General features: G+C 39.7%; 1 protein-coding gene across 1 annotated transcript in view; it reads right to left on the bottom strand.

Annotated features, from left to right (window-relative positions):
• Positions 1 to 18,885, bottom strand: part of ITGBL1 (integrin subunit beta like 1) — a 250,710-nt gene that overhangs the window by 108,412 nt on the left and 123,413 nt on the right. Inside the window, exons 4-7 of the mRNA XM_084612105.1 lie at positions 18,103 to 18,225; positions 12,493 to 12,633; positions 10,633 to 10,773; positions 5,644 to 5,790 (exon numbers count right to left, since the gene is read on the bottom strand). Coding sequence (XP_084468231.1) covers positions 5,644 to 5,790; positions 10,633 to 10,773; positions 12,493 to 12,633; positions 18,103 to 18,225 — 552 coding nt within the window. The remainder of the gene's footprint in view (positions 1 to 5,643; positions 5,791 to 10,632; positions 10,774 to 12,492; positions 12,634 to 18,102; positions 18,226 to 18,885) is intronic.

Genomic DNA, 18,885 nt, shown 5'->3' with positions numbered 1-18,885 from the left:
TCCCTTATTGCTTTCAGTTCTCTTCTGTGAGGTTTTTAAAATTATTTTTGACACTTGTTTTTAACCTTAGAGAGAAGCTCAGAGTGCTCCCCAATATAAAGTTATGAAAGTCATTAGTCTTGTTCTAGAAAGCTGATAGGGATAAGCTGCCTCCTTTAGTGCTGACATTCCTTACGACGTGGAGTTTCATTTTTTAGTGTGTTCTCCTTTAACTCAGACACTGATTGCCTTGTACAATAATGTTCTTTAAAAGTGCAACCTCTTATTATGAAAAGCATTACCCTGGCACTGAGAAACTTTGCCAAAAATAAAAAAAATGCTACTGTGAATAAAACATTAGAGGTGTTACTGAGTCTGTGTGAATAAGGCCAGCTAGAGACTAAATCCTCTGTGACATAACTCTGCAAGGGAGGTATTTGAGAGACTGAGTTTTAGAAAAAAGAAAAGGAGTACTTGTGGCACCTTGGAGACTAACCAATTTATTTGAGCATAAGCTTTCGTGAGCTACAGCTCACTTCATCGGTTGCATAATTAAAGTGGAAAATGCAGTGAGGATGTGATAAACACCCATTTTTTTCATGGTCTGTGTGTATAAAAACATCCTCACTGCATTTTCCACTTTAATTATGCATCCGATGAAGTGAGCTGTAGCTCACGAAAGCTTATGCTCAAATAAATTGGTTAGTCTCTAAGGTGCCACAAGTACTCCTTTCCTTTTTGTGAATACAGACTAACACGGCTGCTACTCTGAAACCTGAGTTTTAGAAGTTAGTGCTAGTGAGTCTAAATTCCAATACTATCATTTGCTTTTTTTCTTCTTTTATATCTGAGAGGAACTATTGGAGTTGAAAACAATCAGGTTGATGTAACTGAGAGGATATCTAATTACCAGGGCAAAATTTTGACCTGCCCTTACAGTAGCATGCAAGGATGTAGAGGGTGTGAAATGTCCCTTTACTCCTTAGTAAAAGTTATCTGTATCACAAGTCAGAGCACAGATGGGAGAGAATCATGGAGTTGCTGCTCCCCCACATATCTACAGAAGTAGGCAAGAAGTGGACTGACACGGGTGAGGAATAATTGTGGTCTTTGGTCTGCTCTCCCAACATGCCAGTCAGTTCTCCAGTAGCAGTTTGCTTCCCCCTAGAGTTAGTGGGAAGCCTGGAAGGGAGCTGTGACTCAGAGTCATAGTTCTTTCCCTGGTCTGCTCCTGGGACAGAGCATGGCAGATTGAAATGTTACAATCTAATTGTACATCAGTGTTACTGAGTCTAATTATCAAACTGTGGTTTATTAATTTTCCTTCTTAACTCCTTTTTCCTTCCTTGGTGTCTTTAGGGAAAAAGAGGGAGATCCTGATTTATTTACTCCAGATGTTTAAAAGTTTTTCTTTTATTGTGCTTCTTTTTCTCTTTCTTTCATTCTCTTATTGTGATGATAGGAATCCTTATAATTAAATAAAAGCTTAAATTCTGAAAATTATGAATGTGTCAGGCATATGAGATGCCTCAGCGCTGCTGAGTTCTCTTATCTTGTACAGTTGATGCCCTCTCTATTACTGCTCACTCAAGAAAATAACTTGCACTATGTTTGAATAATAAAAATGGCAGTTTGCTATAACTAAGGTGTCTGTGTGTGTGTGTGTGTGTTTTTGTGTGTGCGTGCTTAGCCCAAAACGTAGACCTGTTGGAATTTAAAAAAACAAAATCAAAGCTCCTTTGATAAAGCCGCCTACACTGTATGTAAACATGTTTTTTTAATATACATACTAAATATATAGGCCCACTGAATCATCCAACTAGCAATGAGTTATAAAAGTAATCTTGGATGAGTTTTATGGTCTATGTTTAATTGATTACAAATAAATCCACATGAGCCCAAGATCACCACCCCTCATTGCAAGTTACCATTTCCCAGGGAAAAATCTCCCTGAAATGAATGAGTGTTGCAATATAAGCTGTAGCAGTGTGGGCTGTTCCCAAGACAAACAGATAATCATCCTTCCCCAGCTGAGGAGCCTTCTCACTTAACTGAAAAACTGACAGCTGAGAGACAACCAACAGGAATCACATTCAGGGCAGCTACATGGCAGCCCAGATAATCACCCCTAGGCTACAACTCTGGTCCAAAGCATGTCGTAATAGGCATAGTCATATCACAATTGTCTATAATAAATAAGACATAAGACTTTGAATTTGCTTTTCATTCAAAGATTGCAAAACACTTCAACAAACGTTATTGGTTTAATCCCTGTGAGATATAATATCCCAATTTTATAGGAAGGGAAACCGAGAAGAGAAAACAAGCATCTTCCCTCAATGACAAGAGACTGTGGCCTCACTCCCACTAAGGAACATTTATATTCCCTTACATAGGTAATTCTTGTGGAAGGGATGATTTTTGCCCATTTTTTCCAGCTACTATAAATAAAATGATATGATACAGATGATACACAATACACATATTTTTTTAAAAACCTGCAGAATATTAGTCTCGGACAAAGTAACGTAAAGCCAATGTACTTTCTCTTTATATGGGGTTATGAGAGGCTTATTTCCTTCCCTTCCCTTTCTTTCTTTTTTTTCTTGGGCTGGCCCATACTTTGTGTGTCCTTTACACAAGATTTTAAAAATTCAAAGTTGAATTTCTGGAAGATTTCTGATTTTTATTTTCAAATCAGAAAGTTTTGCAAAATAAGCTAAAACCTCAAGGTGGCCAGCCAAAGCTTTTATGGAATGTTTCTTCAATGCCTCCTCAGCCAGTAACTGAGTTTACTTTGGCAATTACTGAAGTGAAGAATTATAAAACATTTCTAACTTACATTTCATATTTATCATGAGAATACCACTTAGAAAGTAGTTGGACAATCTTAGGAATCCAACATCATGACAAAATGTCTCATGTTTAAACATTCTCCACCTGAAACTCTCAGTACACATCAGTATTTGATATAAAAGATGAAAGGGGTATGAATTACAATTTTCTGCTTCCTGTTTTCTACATGTTATGGCTAAGGAGTAAATTATCTATGTAGTACAAGTGGTATTAAGAATAACCATAATATTTTGTCCTCATTTAGCACCTCTTACCAAAAATATGAAAGTGTTTTATAACAAGTGGTTTAGTATCATGATCCCCACTGACTAACAGAGAAAAGGGGGCACAGAGAGTGGGTTCTCCAAGGACACGCAGTGAGTGGCACTGTAACAAACAGCAGCTACATCTCCTGAATCCCAGCCCCCTCTTCTAACCCAGCGATAAACTGTTTTACTAAACAAAATTCTCATTAAATTATAATATTGTATGCATAATTTCCTACATACTGCAGTGCACATTTATTCTTTTTTCCTTGTATCCGAGCTAAGAGAGAAACATTACAAGGAAGTGACCAAAATAGTAATGTACAGACACCATGAACAAAGACAAGGATTTTTAAAGGTGCCTAAGGGATTTAGGTGCCCCAGTCCAATTGAAATTCAATGGGAAATGGGTGCCTAACTCTTTTTGATTCCATTGAAAATCCCAGTCAGGATATCTATGATATCAGGAGCAAGAGAAAAAAATCCAGTTTGAAAAGGGACAGATTGAGAAATCAACAAAAAATTAAAATTGAATATTCTTAAAACTCAACCCGGTTTCAAGAAGAAATTTACTCAAAAAACTAAATTGTTTGTAAGGTATCACATTCCAAGAAAACCGTGTCCTTTAAATCACATACTGATACCAATAAGGGGTTGGGAAAGCAGCTCTGCTACATTAAAGATGTTTGAGCAGGTCCTCTAGCAAAATAACGTTTAAATTTCAGGAATAGTTTACCACATGATATGGGCAATCCCACGGTTACATCCATAAAACCTCCTTACAGGCTCCATATTCCCGTGCACCTTCTAGCATCTAGTTCTTTCTTGCTATTCTATTCTATCTATATGCTTATATGCCCCTCTTCAGTGCAGTATCTGAGCACCTCACAATCAATCATTAATGGATTTTTATGCTCACAACACCCCTGTGAGATAGGGGAGTATTATTATCCCCAGTTTACAGACTGGAAACTGAGGTCATGATAGGCCCAAGTTCTGGGACCCTCCCATCACATAGGGTCCTAAAGCCTGAGCTTCAGCCCAAGCCCAAATGTCTACACGACAGTTAAACAGCCCTATGACCTCAAGTCAGCTGGCATGGGCCTGCTGTGGGTTTTTAATTGCAGTATAGACATTCCTTCTGTTAACTGACTGCACATGTGTAATATATTAGTAATATTCAAAACTCCTAACCAGGGCCGGCTCTACCGTTTTTGCCACCGCAAGCAGTGGAAAAAACCTGTCACCGCCAAATTGCCGCCACAGACGGCAGGGGAGAGAGAAGCTGCCGCCGAATTACCACAGCGGCCGGTGGAATGGAGAAGCTGCCGCCGAATTGCCGCCGCCGCAGAAACTCTGCCGCCCCTTTCTGACTGCCACCCCAAGCACCTGCTTGGAATGCTGGTGCCTGGACCCGGCCCTGCTCCTCACCCAGCCAAATGAAAACATTTTTTTCCAGCACGACTAAAGGCACTTCCTCTTGTGACAGCTATTTCTCTGCTAAAAGGTCAACATTCTGCCATCCTAGCCTGATAAAAAGCAGCTGATAATTCCTAGTTCTTGTAGAAGATAACTAGTTGTGCACAAGAACTGTTATTAACAGCTATACATTTGTGAAAGAAAAACATAGGCAAATGTCAATGTGGCACTGCTAACTTGGGTGAATAGTTTATGACCTTTGTTTGACCCTGGTTATTGCAGACAGTATTAGGGAAAGAAGCAATCATAAATTAAATGACATTTAAGGTTTGAGCAATAATTCAAAAACAGCATTAGTCCTTTTCCAGCAAATGCTATAGAGGGCAGACTTCATAACAACTTCAATTACCAATTCTAAAAAAAGTCTATATCATATTTGCCATTCTAGTCTCAAGAGCAGAATCGTATTTCATATTCTGATAAGTCAAAATGAATGGAATCCATTCTGTTTCAGATGATTTTTCCCTCTTGCATGTTATTTATGTTTATATTGTCCCAACTGCATACCTGAAACTCCATACTTAATTTTATAAAAGTCTGTTAATAAATAATGGTTTTAGTCAAAGCTTTTGAAAAGGCAACTGAAAAGTGAGCAGGCAATTAGAAAATGGCTATCAAGAACAACTGTTATATAGGGCTCAATCCTGCAGTCCCTGGGACAGATCCTCTGCCGGTGCATATCTGAGTATGTCTATCAAAGTCAATAGAGTTATACCAATTTACACAAGCTGAGGACATGGCACTTTCATTCAGTGGGAGTTTTCTCCAAGCAGAGGGTGCAAGAATAGGCCCATACTCCAAATATATCCTCACCAAAGAACTAATAGCAGGGATCTTGAAATCTCCTCTACAAAAACTGAACACACTGAAGTAAATGAAATATAGTATAATGCAGCAGATGCCAGAAAAAACAGGTACTCTTTCTCCTATTCTCCCTTCACCCTACCATATAAATCATGCAGACATGACTCATGCACAACGAGGAAAGTTCAAGCTCTTTAAAACAAGAAATATATTAATAGAAAAATTTTAATCAAAAGTAGATTATGAGGGCATGACAAAGATCCTAACAAACTTCACCTACCTCTTCCGGAGCAAGGTAAATTAGAGCTTCCTTGGCATTTCTTAGAGCTGTCCACAGCTGACAATGGACAAGAACGTGGATGTTCACACTTCTTTCCAGTCCATCCTTTTTTACAATCACATCTTCCACAATTACACTGTCCATGACCTTTACAGTGAATAGAATTAAAGTCTTCTAAGTCAGTCACAATCAAGGCAATAGATACATTAAAGTCTAATGATAATAAGCACAGTCTCTAATTTCTAAAACTCAATTTTTATTAAATAATTACCATGGAAGGAGGTTCAATGTAATCAAGTCATTGCACCTAAAAATCAATATTTCCTGTAGATAATAATAATGGATGCGACGCTGTTTGTGTTATATAGTTTCTAGACCATTGAATCATTTTTCCTTTCTTAGAAAATACTGTAGCATCTGATCTATAGTATAAATCTTCATACACAAGACTGTTAACCAAAGAGGTAAAGACACTCAAATGTATGTTCTCACAACAACACAAACCCTTAGCAACAAGGCAACCATAAGACAACTTTCACACTCAACACAACACCACTCTCCATGCTTTATCTCACTACCGTCAGAATTCTGTCTTACCAGCACACACCTTCTGTTCTGCACTCACTTTCAGTTCAACACTATCATGACCCACAATGCACATACAAACACATTGTAAATCACACTGCAGTGCAAGACCCTTACTCTGAACTTCCAATTTACTGACAATTGCAATATTATATACCATGTCACACAGAAAAAGAATATGAAGTTCATGGCATACTCAACATTTCATCCCTTATCAAAACCACACATTTCTACAGTATATTTAAATAATTATTTTCAAAAAGTAGATCTACTTTATGATATATTCTGCTTTAAAAAACTGACATGCAAATTATGTAATGCTGAATACAATTTGCCCTGGCCTACATCAACCACTCATTTTTGGTCAGCATCATGGGCTATCTGAAAGCCTGGAGGGAAGGGACCAAGACTGAAGATCCAATTAAATCTCCTCTGCACATCCAGCAGAGAAAGTTCTAACTTGATCTCTAGGTTCTTCCATCAATCACTTAAAGGGGCAGATGCCTGACAGAACAAAATATTCTAAGCATTGGGTGAAGAAAGCTTGAGCATCAGAGTCACGCCCTCTCGCCTCTGCTGCACATGCTGCCGATAAAAGGAACAGATAAATAGCAACTGGTCAGTTCAGTTGGGGCTGGCTGAAGAGGAGGATGGATGGGAGCAGCGGTCTCCTGCTGAAGAACCATCAGCTCCTCAGACTGCAGATGATAGTAGTACAGGGGACCTCTGCCCCCAGCTACGGAGGCCAACAGAGACACCAAGCTGCTGCCCGTGGAGGACAAGCCCTCAGGAGACTCAAAGGTAGGAAGTGACCTGGGAGCTGACACTTGAATCCTCAATAAGGATATCACTGGCTTCATAGGGCCCTGGGTCAGAACCCAGAGGAGTAGGATAGGCCCAGGTTCCCTTACCCCCATCCTGCACTTGCCACTAGGTGTTACCGCTGGGGATCATTGATACAGACTGTTGGTTTGCTCTGCCCCACCCCAAGGACCAAAGCCTCAGACTTCTTATTGTCAGCCCCAGCCAGGAGGCTAAGAGCTCCAGACTGTTTGTCTGTTCTGCTGCCCCCGCACCCCCAGGAGTGAAGCCAGAAGTAGTACAGCACAGAGGATTATTTGCCATGAGACCTGATGTTCTGGCAAGAAGAGGAGACTCAGTGGGCCTGTGTCTGATATGATGTCATGATTTGAAAAGGGGGCAAGCCCCTCATTACACACTGCAGCCCCGTGACAATCAGCAAAATCTTTCTTCAGTAGCAGAGTAAAGTTTGAAAGAGGGCATAAATGCTTGTTTCATTAGATCAGCTCCCTAGCCAGCTCTGCTCCCAAGAACCTCAGTCCGTCACCACCCACTGCTTTAAGTCCAACCCACTCTTCTTTTGTCCACTGTCCCATCCTGGTTTTCTTCTTGCAAACTATAAGCACGTATGTTTTATAGATCCTGTCTGACTACATTGAAATATTCACAATTGCAAATACTATAAGTCTAAAATTTATGCACTTACTAGTTCATATGCAGAAAACTAGAGGAGGCGGGGGGCACGGAGCTCCCTAAGCTTCCAGGAAGGCCAGCAGACCAGCTGCTGTTCTGCAGGTGCACAGGAGGTGATTTTTCTTTATGTTTGTTAATTGTTTTTCATTTAAAAATGCCAAAGGCCGCTCTTCGGTCCCTTGTTGTTTTTGTGCACCTGCTGGCAGGCTGAGCATTGGCCATATGCCCCTGTGACCCAGATGTGCATCTCTGAAAGGCTAATTCACTTTATTGACTCTCTCCTGATAAAACAGCAGTGTATGTGCGAACAAGACAGCAGCACATAGTCTATACGTGAATATGGATGTTTTCCTATGGGAAGGCTCATTTTGTTGTTTGTTTTTGCTTTCTATATCAGGATGTTAACATGATTATCTTTAAAGGAGGACAGTCCCTTGACAATGTGAATACCTCTAAGTGAAGATCATGCAGTTAGATACCAAACAGCATTAAACTCTTTAAAAGAGGACATCCAGTTGGCAACTTGAAGTACTGTAAATTGCCAATCACCCCCAGGCAATGTGAAATCTCTGAAGGGAGCTACCCTTCTGTGATGTTAAGCCTTAGCAGCAGGGCTCCCAATTCCAATGGTATAAAGTCTTTGAAATGACTGTTGGCATTTCATTCAGTCAGAGTAAAATTCTTATCTGCAACAGTGTTTCTATGATTCCAGTCCAGTAATCTGGACAGGAAAGGTTTCCTGCCTCTATCAATTAGGCAGCAGAACAACATGAGAAACTTTTGAACCAGCTCAGCTCCCTTTATTGTCTATCAGGTTTGACATTTTGCCTGGATTTTCCCCAATCTAAATAAACCCCCGTAGATTTTGTACTAAAACACTGAAAAAAAACTTGTTAAAACCTAAAAAAGTAACATTTTGAAATGAAACATAGGACATATGCTTTGTGATTCACTTTGTAAGCGCTGTTTTTCTGCAGACATAAAACAGTAAATATATTGTCCAGAATTTACAGCTTGAATGTTTTAAGTGCTTTCCCACATTATGGGTTTTGGCAATGACTTACACAGATGCAAAGTACCCTCGTTTGAACTGGGGTAAGTCACACTACTGAAAGTCAGTTTACATTGGTGCACTGTGTCTAAGCTAGGGGTTTGCACAATTTGTGTAAACAAGGCCTTGAATATAAGAACACAAATGCAAACCCGTAATCTAGTTAGGCATAACCCTCTTTTGTATTTACCTTAGCTACTGATACACTTTTACAAATCATTTGCTTTTTTCTCCAAGTGGAATATAACAAAGGTTCAATCAAATCAATCCCACTGTGGTAAAACTCAATTGATGCTGATAGTGGTAAGTCTTAAAAATGGACAATATCCTGAATTCAATTGTCCTGTTTTCTGTTTATGTGTTAAACACTTAGAGCTGATCAAAATTTCAACCAAAAAAGTGGGAAGAAAAAAAGTCATAAAACATTTTCAGAAATACAGATCTTTTTTTCTCCTTTCCTGACCAGTTCTAGTCCCAACATTCTTTTTCAAACATAGTTGTGGTTAAAAAACCTGGATCTTCATATTTATCATTAGTAGAGAAGAAAGGACCTGAGGGTTAATTTCATCATCTCAGTTTCAGCCTCCTCTTACTGTTTTAGGCTCCTTCTATGATCTTTTGATTTGGGATCAATCATGCTGGGAAGTGGGACTATAAACTTTTCAGAAGCTATTTTTAAAAATTATTTTGTTCTTGTGTGGTTCCAATTTTTTTTCTTAATTAGGTCAAGTCAGATTTCCAGAGAACACTGCAATATTAGTGTCAGACTTTAATCTGTCAAGTCCCTTTGAAGATGCATTCAGTTGCTTTTGCAAGATGTGTGCTTCTGTAGAGTGCCTTGGTGCACAAAACGCATGCAATGTTTTAGTCAAAGTCCTTCTCATGCTTAGTGCTAATTTCATCGTATTTATGGTAGTTGGATAAAAATGAAGAGACATCATCTTCCCCAGTGTTCCACCGAGTGTCACTGGGAAGCTGGGGCATCAGTTCTTTTTCACTCAACATACCATGAGGATGTTGGTAGCTGAGGAAGAATTTTTGAACCTCCAGAAATGAACTAGGATTGTGTTAGATGTTAATCTTTCTCAACAACAATTAAAATAATGTGCTGAGCACCCATACAGCTAAAGTTCTAGATGACTGCTCTGCAGAAATGCTCTCATCTTTTCCCATTTTATTTTCTTATCTTAGCAAATAGAAAAGACCTTCTTGTTATACCCTGCATTCTTGAATGGCATCTTGAGTGTCTTGGATCCAATATTCTGAGGGGCAGCAAGGTACAGTTCAGGGGTAGAATCAACAGCATTTAATAAGAACACATATTTCCTGTACTGATGCTATAGTCACTACCATACCACTTTTTTATGTTCTACCAGCCACCTTGCATTTATAACAAATGTGGATTCTTTTAGTTTTTCCTTTATTTTCCCCCCTCTGTCTTCATTTGCAAGTTTCAATCTGTGTGGTAGAGTATATCCAAAATTAACAGCTTCAGTCATTCTTCAAATTGTTCAGTTTGTGCTATGTTGAACACGATGTACTTAGCATAACGCAAATGGGTGCTTACAGTTGGGCTCCTTAGTTCATATTTAGAAAAACTGGTCAAAAAGTATGTTTTGTGGAAAAAATAAAGATGAAAGATTTTTCATTTCATTTAAATGTTTCACAAAATAGCATGGTTTTTTATTTAGAAAAAAATTATCTACTTCCGATAAAATAATTAGAGTCTGAGCCCTAGTGTCAGCTGAGCAAAAATTACACTAAAGAAACAGAATGAGGAGTAAGAGCAAGCCAACTGGACATTCCTTCTTCCAAAATTAAATTCAGACATCTTGTTTACATTTACATATGCCCCTTACCTGAACAGAAGTCATCAGAATATCTGTCATACACTGCCTTGCAGTTTCTTTCATCGCACTCACAGGTATCTCCATGAATATCTCCCCAGTCACCAGTTGGGTCCACGTCATGGCATGTGCATTCACCACATATACACGTGCCTAAGAAAAAAAACAGAGCAGAAATGGGCCTACCAATGGGCATGAATAAGAATCAGTGTGGGAACTGAAACTTGCTATTTTGCCTTCACAAAAGCTTTGTGAGCACAGGGTCACCATTTCCAATGTTCATTAGTTAAAAATGTATGCAGTGGCTTCCATTGTCTCCAGCTATCTTACTTCATAAAGGAGCTTAATTGCTTCTTCCATTTAGTCTGAATGAAGGTCATCTAGTACATCCATCAGTTTCAGCGAGGTCTGTGATTGCCCACAGTTCAAAGTCAAGTTTGCTGGCAGCCACCAGCACTCTCCACTACAATAATATGATGTATTTGAAGAGAACTGGGCTGGATGAATCAATATTATGGACACTTTTACTGTTCATTCAGTGAAGAGAATGTTAAACTCTTAGAGTGGATAAATTATTTAATGATGGTGTAATCCCCAAACAGTAAATTTTTAGAGTGACTTTTCATCAGCTGCCCTAGATATTTAGTATATATCAAAATATGTAAATTGGGAACATTGATCAAAAACCCATTAATAAAATGAGTGGAAATAGCTTTATAAAGTCAAGGTATCCTGAAGTTTCATGTGGACAAAATCATAAATACGTGAAAGTTAAAACGAATTCTGGAAATAGTATTGGGCAGGTAGTTTGCTTGTGCATCCTGCAGAAGTTTGCAGCTATTAAGGGTACCAGTTACACTCATTTGCACTGCTCCAGTATAAGGATAAAGAAATGCTTGCTAGATAAGACATCTTAAAATTCCCTTTGGTAAGATATCACTATTACAGTGCAAATAAAACATCTAATTTGACACATAATGTTTCTACATTTATTGTTTCCTGTATTACACAAGTTTTTTTATAGTTAAAGCCCAAACATTAAATGAGCCTACATTACTTCTGTATTTGAGCCAAGCTTTCAATTTCCCCATAATTAAGATGAGAGAGTTTTCTAAATGCTCTCAGGCTAATTAGGTGCTCATACTATAGCAGGTTTTGTCAGTAGAGATATATTTAAGAAAGGTATCTTTGAGACTTGCACTTTTGCTCTTCTGTAATAGTTCTGGACTGCAGCCAAAGGAATAACATTCTCACTTTGAACTATTTGTTCACTGAAGCCAAGTATAGCAGCTGGTGAATACAAATCTCATTTTTTTCATTATTTCTTCCCAAATTGGCAAAATTAAATGGAAATTATGGATGAAATTCACGTGATTGGACTTTGTGCAAAGAACTATATGTAGTTAAAAAAATTGATCTTCCAAGGCCATGAGCAGGCCCTCTTTGGCTGCTGTTCCAGGTTATGAGATGAAATAATGACCACTGTTCTTTCATAGCCCATATTCAGGGGTTTTGGGAACTCAGGATGAGTTATCTGCCCATTACCCGTCCAGTGCAACCTCATTGTAGGAGCAAGAGGTGAAAAGGGCTTCCCATTCTTGGGTCAATTTCATCTTATAAACACATATTTTACATAGACATATTCACACATATATGTATATAATAGGAAATATGTGTATGCATATACACAAACATATTCATACATGCACACATAAGTGTATGTTTATGTATACACATATATGCACAGATGCCAAATTTTAAAGATTCATGTCCAGAAGTGAAAGGAGAGCAAAACCAAAAACTATTTCCAAAAATTATGACCTTTGTCCTAGTGCAGAATAAATGCACATATAAAATATGTGAATGACACACCTCTATTGCTGCAGATTTTGCCATCTGGAGATGTGCATCTTTTCTTGATCTCCCATGGGGTGATGTCACACTGGAATTCACATTTATCTCCATGCCAACCAGCCTCACAGTAACAGTTTCCACAGTAACACTTTCCATGGCCTTAACCCAAAGCAAATTTTATACAGTGAGAAAAAGACAAGTTTTTAAAAGAGCATTAACAATCTAACCAGTTTTACTAATTTTCCTCTTCATCCTTGCAGTGTTATGATCACAACCAAAGCAGCTGACAGATTTTATTTCTGAATAAAATCAGATTTCTACAAAAGCAATTAATTATGTTATATTGATATACCTCCATAAACCTATTTTACAAATGTTCTTCATTTGCAATACATAAATCAATCAATAATAATAAAATTAAATTTAAACTTATTCTTTAAACAGTCATTAAACTTACTTCTTGAGTATGGATGGGTAAATTTAGTAGATCGTGAATGTAACAGAAAAAGTTAAGAGCAACTTTAAATACACTACTGTGGCTCAATCTCTGTCATGAACTGCAGGGTACTGTGCGCTTGCAACTTCTAAACAACAGGAGCTGAGGGAGCTCGGCCCCTTGCAAGATTCACTCCATGGGGTTCTGTGCCAGTGGAGGGCTCCACCTGTGCTGAGCAGCGTGCAGGACTATGGCTTTTGTTTGCATCTGTTTTAAACAGGGAAATTATGGACAGAGACAAATCAGCTCTTAAAAATTAAGAGCTAGCTGGAAGATCAATCCCTTCCATGAATCAAAACAAACCTTTAACAAATTCACCTAATATCCCTCCCCCACCTTCAAAATCCTGAACAGGTCCTGCCTTTGGTCATTTGGGGCTTAATCCTACTAACTCTACTTAAGCCCTCTGACCTAATCCACCAAAGCACCTAACTTTCAGCAGGTGACTAGTGCAGTGACTTCAGTGGGACTACCCAAGTGGTTAACATTAAGCATGTGGGACTCTTCATGGACTTAAAGTTAAGTACTTAGTTAAGTGCTTTGGTGAGCAGAGCCAGGACCTTGCAGGATCAAGTCCTTTCTCACTTTACCCTGAGTGTCAGACTCAACAGCCCCAGAAGTCTCTGCAAGAACTGGATCAGCTGCTGTCCTCAAATATCTCATGTTCATTTACTATCAACAGTGCACATTTTGAATTGTGAAATGTAAATTTTACAGTCAAACATGACATTTCCACAGCTGTCAACCAATAAGGGAAAAGAAACAGTTCTGTGTGACTTATGTAACTAACCAAGCCAGAGCAAATTTTGCATTTCAAATATTCACAATGAATTGTTCATGAAAGCAATCAAGAATTATTTCCGAACAAATCTGTGAATAATTTCTAAAACTAAATACATTTGAGAACTAGGCAATTTTTTGCAGACTCTTCACACTGGTAGAAAGGAAGCTAAATTTGTGAACTAAATTGTTATACATTTTTTGACCATCTCTATCTTTGACTAAAGAGGGCTCATGGAACGATTCCACATCATTGGCTACAGACTGCACCCCTGCCAATCATCTTGTGACTGTGTGCCACTACAGCACAGATGAATAGGCGAGCGAGTGTGGATGGCGCAACACAAACCATCACCATTGAAAACAAGTCACGCGTGTGTCCTGATGACAGGGCAAAGTTTTATTAACTGTCTTATGGCTGTTGAGGCACAGAGGCTGAGACATAAACAGCAGCAGTCTTGGCAGGCATAATTTGTAATCCCTTCCTTGGCATCAAACTACCTAAGCATTTTATTTGGAAAGACTCTTTTTCATAGTTGTGGGCTTTTTAGCCACAACTATGCTCACAAGACGTAAAACCATTGTCAGCATCATGTTTGGCCACGAAGGATAACAACCACCTTTGACCTCTTCTTTTCTCCCTCATACTCATAGATACCCAGAACTAGTATGAACTACATAATTTAATCTACAATTATCTTGGAGTGGATCTATGGTTTCTGACTGAAGACAATGCTGTTCTATGAGGACACAACAACAAATTGCAGGATCAGAATTTAGTTAGCTATCATATGGTCCATGTTAAAAATCAGGCCGTATCTTTGTTGAAACTGAATATGAAATCCCTATGGCTAATGCCCCTGTGATGGGGCCTCTGCCCCACACTAGTCCATAAAGGGTTAATAGAACCCTAGGGAGGCTGCACAACAGACAGCCAATGGGAGAGGACCCTAGGGAGAAAGCCAATTGGAGAGGGCTATGAGGAGCAGCCAATCAGGGCCAGGCAGGCCCATATAAGAAGAGCTGCAGGGCAGAGCAGGACAGTCACTCCCTGGAGCTCAGGGAGGGAGGAGGACTTGCAGGCAGAGGGCAGCTAGCATCTTGGACAGAGCAGTGCTGGGCAGGATCAGGGGAGTGAGAGTGAGCTCCTGGCTGATTGCTGACATGCTAGGGCCCTGAGACAAGGATGGAGAAGGTGCTGGGGCTGCGGGGAAGTGGTCCAGGGAAGTAGACTGTGGGGTTGTAGGGGATGCAGCATGTGGCTGACATCTACACGGTTCCTGGGCCGGGACCCAGAGTAGTGGGTGGGCCTGGGTCCCACCCCGCCACTCACCATCGAGGAAGTGGCTGAACAGTGGACTGCCATTTCCCCGGAAAGGGGAGAGAACAGAGTGTGACATAGCCGGAGGGCTGTGTCCTGAAGAGGATGCTGTATCTTTGGGACAACATGCATCTTGGAGCAGAAGTGACAATGGTGGGAGCAATCACTCCATTCCATTAGTCAGCCACCACCCACCACAAAGCTGGGCTGCCCACAGACAGTTACATGCTGACCCACGACAGTCTGCCTTCCCCATGGGGTGTGTGAGGCTAGACCAAAAGTTGAATGGCAGATAGAAACCTTGCACCTGACAAAAATAAGAAACCAAGAACTTTCTGGCTTGGCAGCTGGAATGTCAGTACCATGTGTCCAAAATTGACAGACAATGACAACCTACAATTCACAAGCAGCATAAGGAAGTCAGCTTTGGTAGACTGTGAGCTGAACAAACTCAATGTTGACATTGCAGCACTCCAGGAAACAAGACTTGCAGATGCTGGTTCTGTCCAAGAGGCCAATTACACCTTCTTTTGTCAAGGTAAAACCAGCAAAGAAAATCCTCTGCACGGTGTCAGTTTGGCTTTGAGAAACAAGTGAGTAAAGCTCCTAGAAACTCCAATTGATAAGTCAGAGCGTATCATTTCACTTAGACTTCAGACAACCATCAGCTCTGTGAGCATCATTAGTGCCTATGCACCAACACTCAAATCTAGCCCTGAGGAGAAGGATACATTTTACAACTCTTTGCATCAAGTCATCAGAAGAATACCATCAACTGAGCAACTTTTCTTTCTTGGTGACTTTAATGCAAGAGTTGGTGCAGACAACAACTCATGGCCAGATTGCCTAGGACATTTTGGCATTGGCAAGATGAATGAGAACGGCCAATGACTTCTTGAATTCTGCACCCAAAACCAAATGTGCATTACCAATTCATATTTTACAGGAAAAGATCACCACAAAGTGTCCTGGCGACATCCACAATCACGCCACTGGCACCAATTAGACCTTGTTATCGTCAGGAGGAAAGACCTAGTACTTAGTACAGAACACTTGCACGTTCACAGCGCTGATTGTGACACTGAACACTTCTTGATTATTAGCAAAGTCAAGATTACAGCCAAGAAACTATATAGAGCAAAACCTAGGAGCAAGCCCAAAATCAATGCTGTTAATACCAAAAAAACAGAGGAAATGCCAGGAGTTTGTGCAGGCTTTTGAACTTAGCATGCATGGGAAGTCATTACCAGAGAAGGCAGAGGAATTTTGGGAGGATTTAAGAACAACAATCCATGAAACAGCTTTCGCTACATTTGGTGAAAGAGACAATCAAAAAAGGACTGGTTTGAAGAAAATGAAGTGGAACTATTACCTCACATCAATATTAAGAACACAGTCTATCTGGAACACAAGAAGAAGCCAACAGAGAGCACCAAAAAGTGAGACGTCAACATACAAAAACCAAGATGCAGTGAGCAAGCAGATGCTGTGCAAATCATTACTGGATCAAGCTCTGTGAAGAGATACACAGACAGCCTCAGACACAGGAAATCTCAAAGTCATGTATGATGGCCTGAAGAAAGCTCTAGATACCACTGTCAACAAAGTTGCCCCTCTCAAATCGCACAGTGGTGAAATCATTACAGCTAAAAGCAAGCAGTTGTCCCATTGGGTTGAACACTGTTCAGAGCTATACACACAAAAAAGAAACATCACCAGTGAATCACTGGACCAAATGCCAATTCTACAGGTCATGCCAGAGCTAGATCTGGAGCCCACTGTAGAAGAGCTAAGCAAGGCCACTGATTTGCTATCCAGTGACAAGGCTCCTGGAAAAGACGGCATCCCAGAGGAAATCCTCAAGTGCAGGAAAGACAGCCTATTACTATATCGTCATCAGCTGCTACTTAAATGCTAGAAAGAGAGTCAGGTACCACAAGAGATTTGTGATGCAAACGTCACCACTTTGTATAAAAATAAAGGTGAAAAGGGTGACTGCAACAACTACAGGGATATCTCGCTACTAAGTGTAGCATCCTATCTTTTCTAGTATTCAACAGGCACATCAACATAAAATTGGAGTTTTACAGAGATAAATCTAGTCCCCAGTTGGATTATGGCATCACTGAATGAAACAAGGGTAGGGAATAGGAAAAAGCTTTATCATGAGACACTGCACTGATGAGAAAGGATACACAGAAAAATGCAACAGGAGAGTTTAATGGGGTTTTGTAAAATGTCAAATGTTATCAAATGTAATAAAGTGTGGCATTTTCTCTTCACACTTGGTAAAATAAAATATATATTGAATCACTGACATATATCCCTCCCCAGCTTTTACTTTGATCAATTATTTGATAAATTTGGCCAGCATTCCCAGGATATGGTTTCTTTAGAGGGTCATATTACTATCATTTTAAAAAACAACTTATTCTGTACAGCTAAAGTTCTTTTCTCTCCCAAGAGCAGCATGGAGAGTTAAACAAATAGAAATTATTTTGGTCTTTATACACACATGATTAAATACAGATAGTAATACATATTTTACACACACTCACCAACATAAAATTGCAGTATTATGGGGATGAATCGGGATTGTGTATGTGGGTGTGTGTTACTCATTTCTAATCCCACTTGTCTCAATACTGTACTTCTCTATTTTTAGTGTATCAGCTCAGTGTCTCCCTCTTTCCCTCGTACAGATCCACTTCCATGTACCTCACTTGTTAGAAAATTAGCAGCTTTGTGGTGCTATGCACCATGGCTCCTGCTTCTCTTCACAAAAGGAGACAGTGGCTCAGGGCTGCTACGTTCCACAGCTTATTGTTCAGGCCACTTGCTCATTTGAAATTTTTACTCACCATTCACAGTGGTATTCATGCTATTTATCTCTTTGTCTCTCAATACATGCATGCAATAAAGTCATTTTATAATTCCAATAAGTAAAAATCTGAAATACTGTATTACTCTATTGCATGTCTCAACCAGCTTTGACTGATCTTCTTATTGTACTTATTTATAATGCACTTACCTGTACAGATCTCTCCTGTTTCATCATCTATGCATTCTCGGTCATCACACTCACAAAATTTACCATAGATCAGTCCATTCCCGTCCGAATTCTCACACTTGCATCTGCCACATTGACATATGCCTGTAAACATTAAAAAAAACCACTCTCGTGATTATAGTTCATAGAAAGAGTATTTGTTGCTGTTTTAATTAATCCAACAGTGGTTTTATATACCTTATTGCTGAGCTCACTCAAAACTTAAGATAACCCGGGGGTCAGGGGAGTCCATCTGAAGTGTAAATAGATGTTTTTTGGTCTAACTCTACAAAGAATAAAGAACCATAACAAGAAGTATCATACTTCTCTAGAGCCCTGTAAAATTCACCTCCAGGGCTGTCTGTCAACAGCTACCCCAAAGATATCATGAAATCCACCAACATGAATGCAACAGTGGAAGACATTCTCTTTCTCTCATGAAGGAAGAACGCTGAATTCTATACTGCCAGTTTCTCATGGAACCTGACTTTGTCCAGCTCAGTGGCCATATGGCAACAGACAAGCATGACATGATAATTGAGATCCTAGAAATAATATTGGAAGAATTCCCTCAGTATATTTAGAGAGTCCCACAACATCCTAATTGCCCATATGCTCAGAGTTTAGCTGATCACCATATTTGGGGTCAGGAAGGAATTTTCCTCCAGGGCAGATTGGAAGAGGCCCTGGAGGTTTTTCACCTTCCTCTGTAGCATGGGGCATGGGTCGCTTGCTGGAGGATTCTCTGCTCCTTCAAGTCTTTAA

Source organism: Lepidochelys olivacea, assembly GCF_965140295.1.
Source record: "Lepidochelys olivacea isolate rLepOli2 genome assembly, chromosome: 1".
Taxonomy (NCBI): domain Eukaryota; kingdom Metazoa; phylum Chordata; order Testudines; family Cheloniidae; genus Lepidochelys; species Lepidochelys olivacea.
This window is presented reverse-complemented; position numbering and strand designations above follow the sequence as displayed.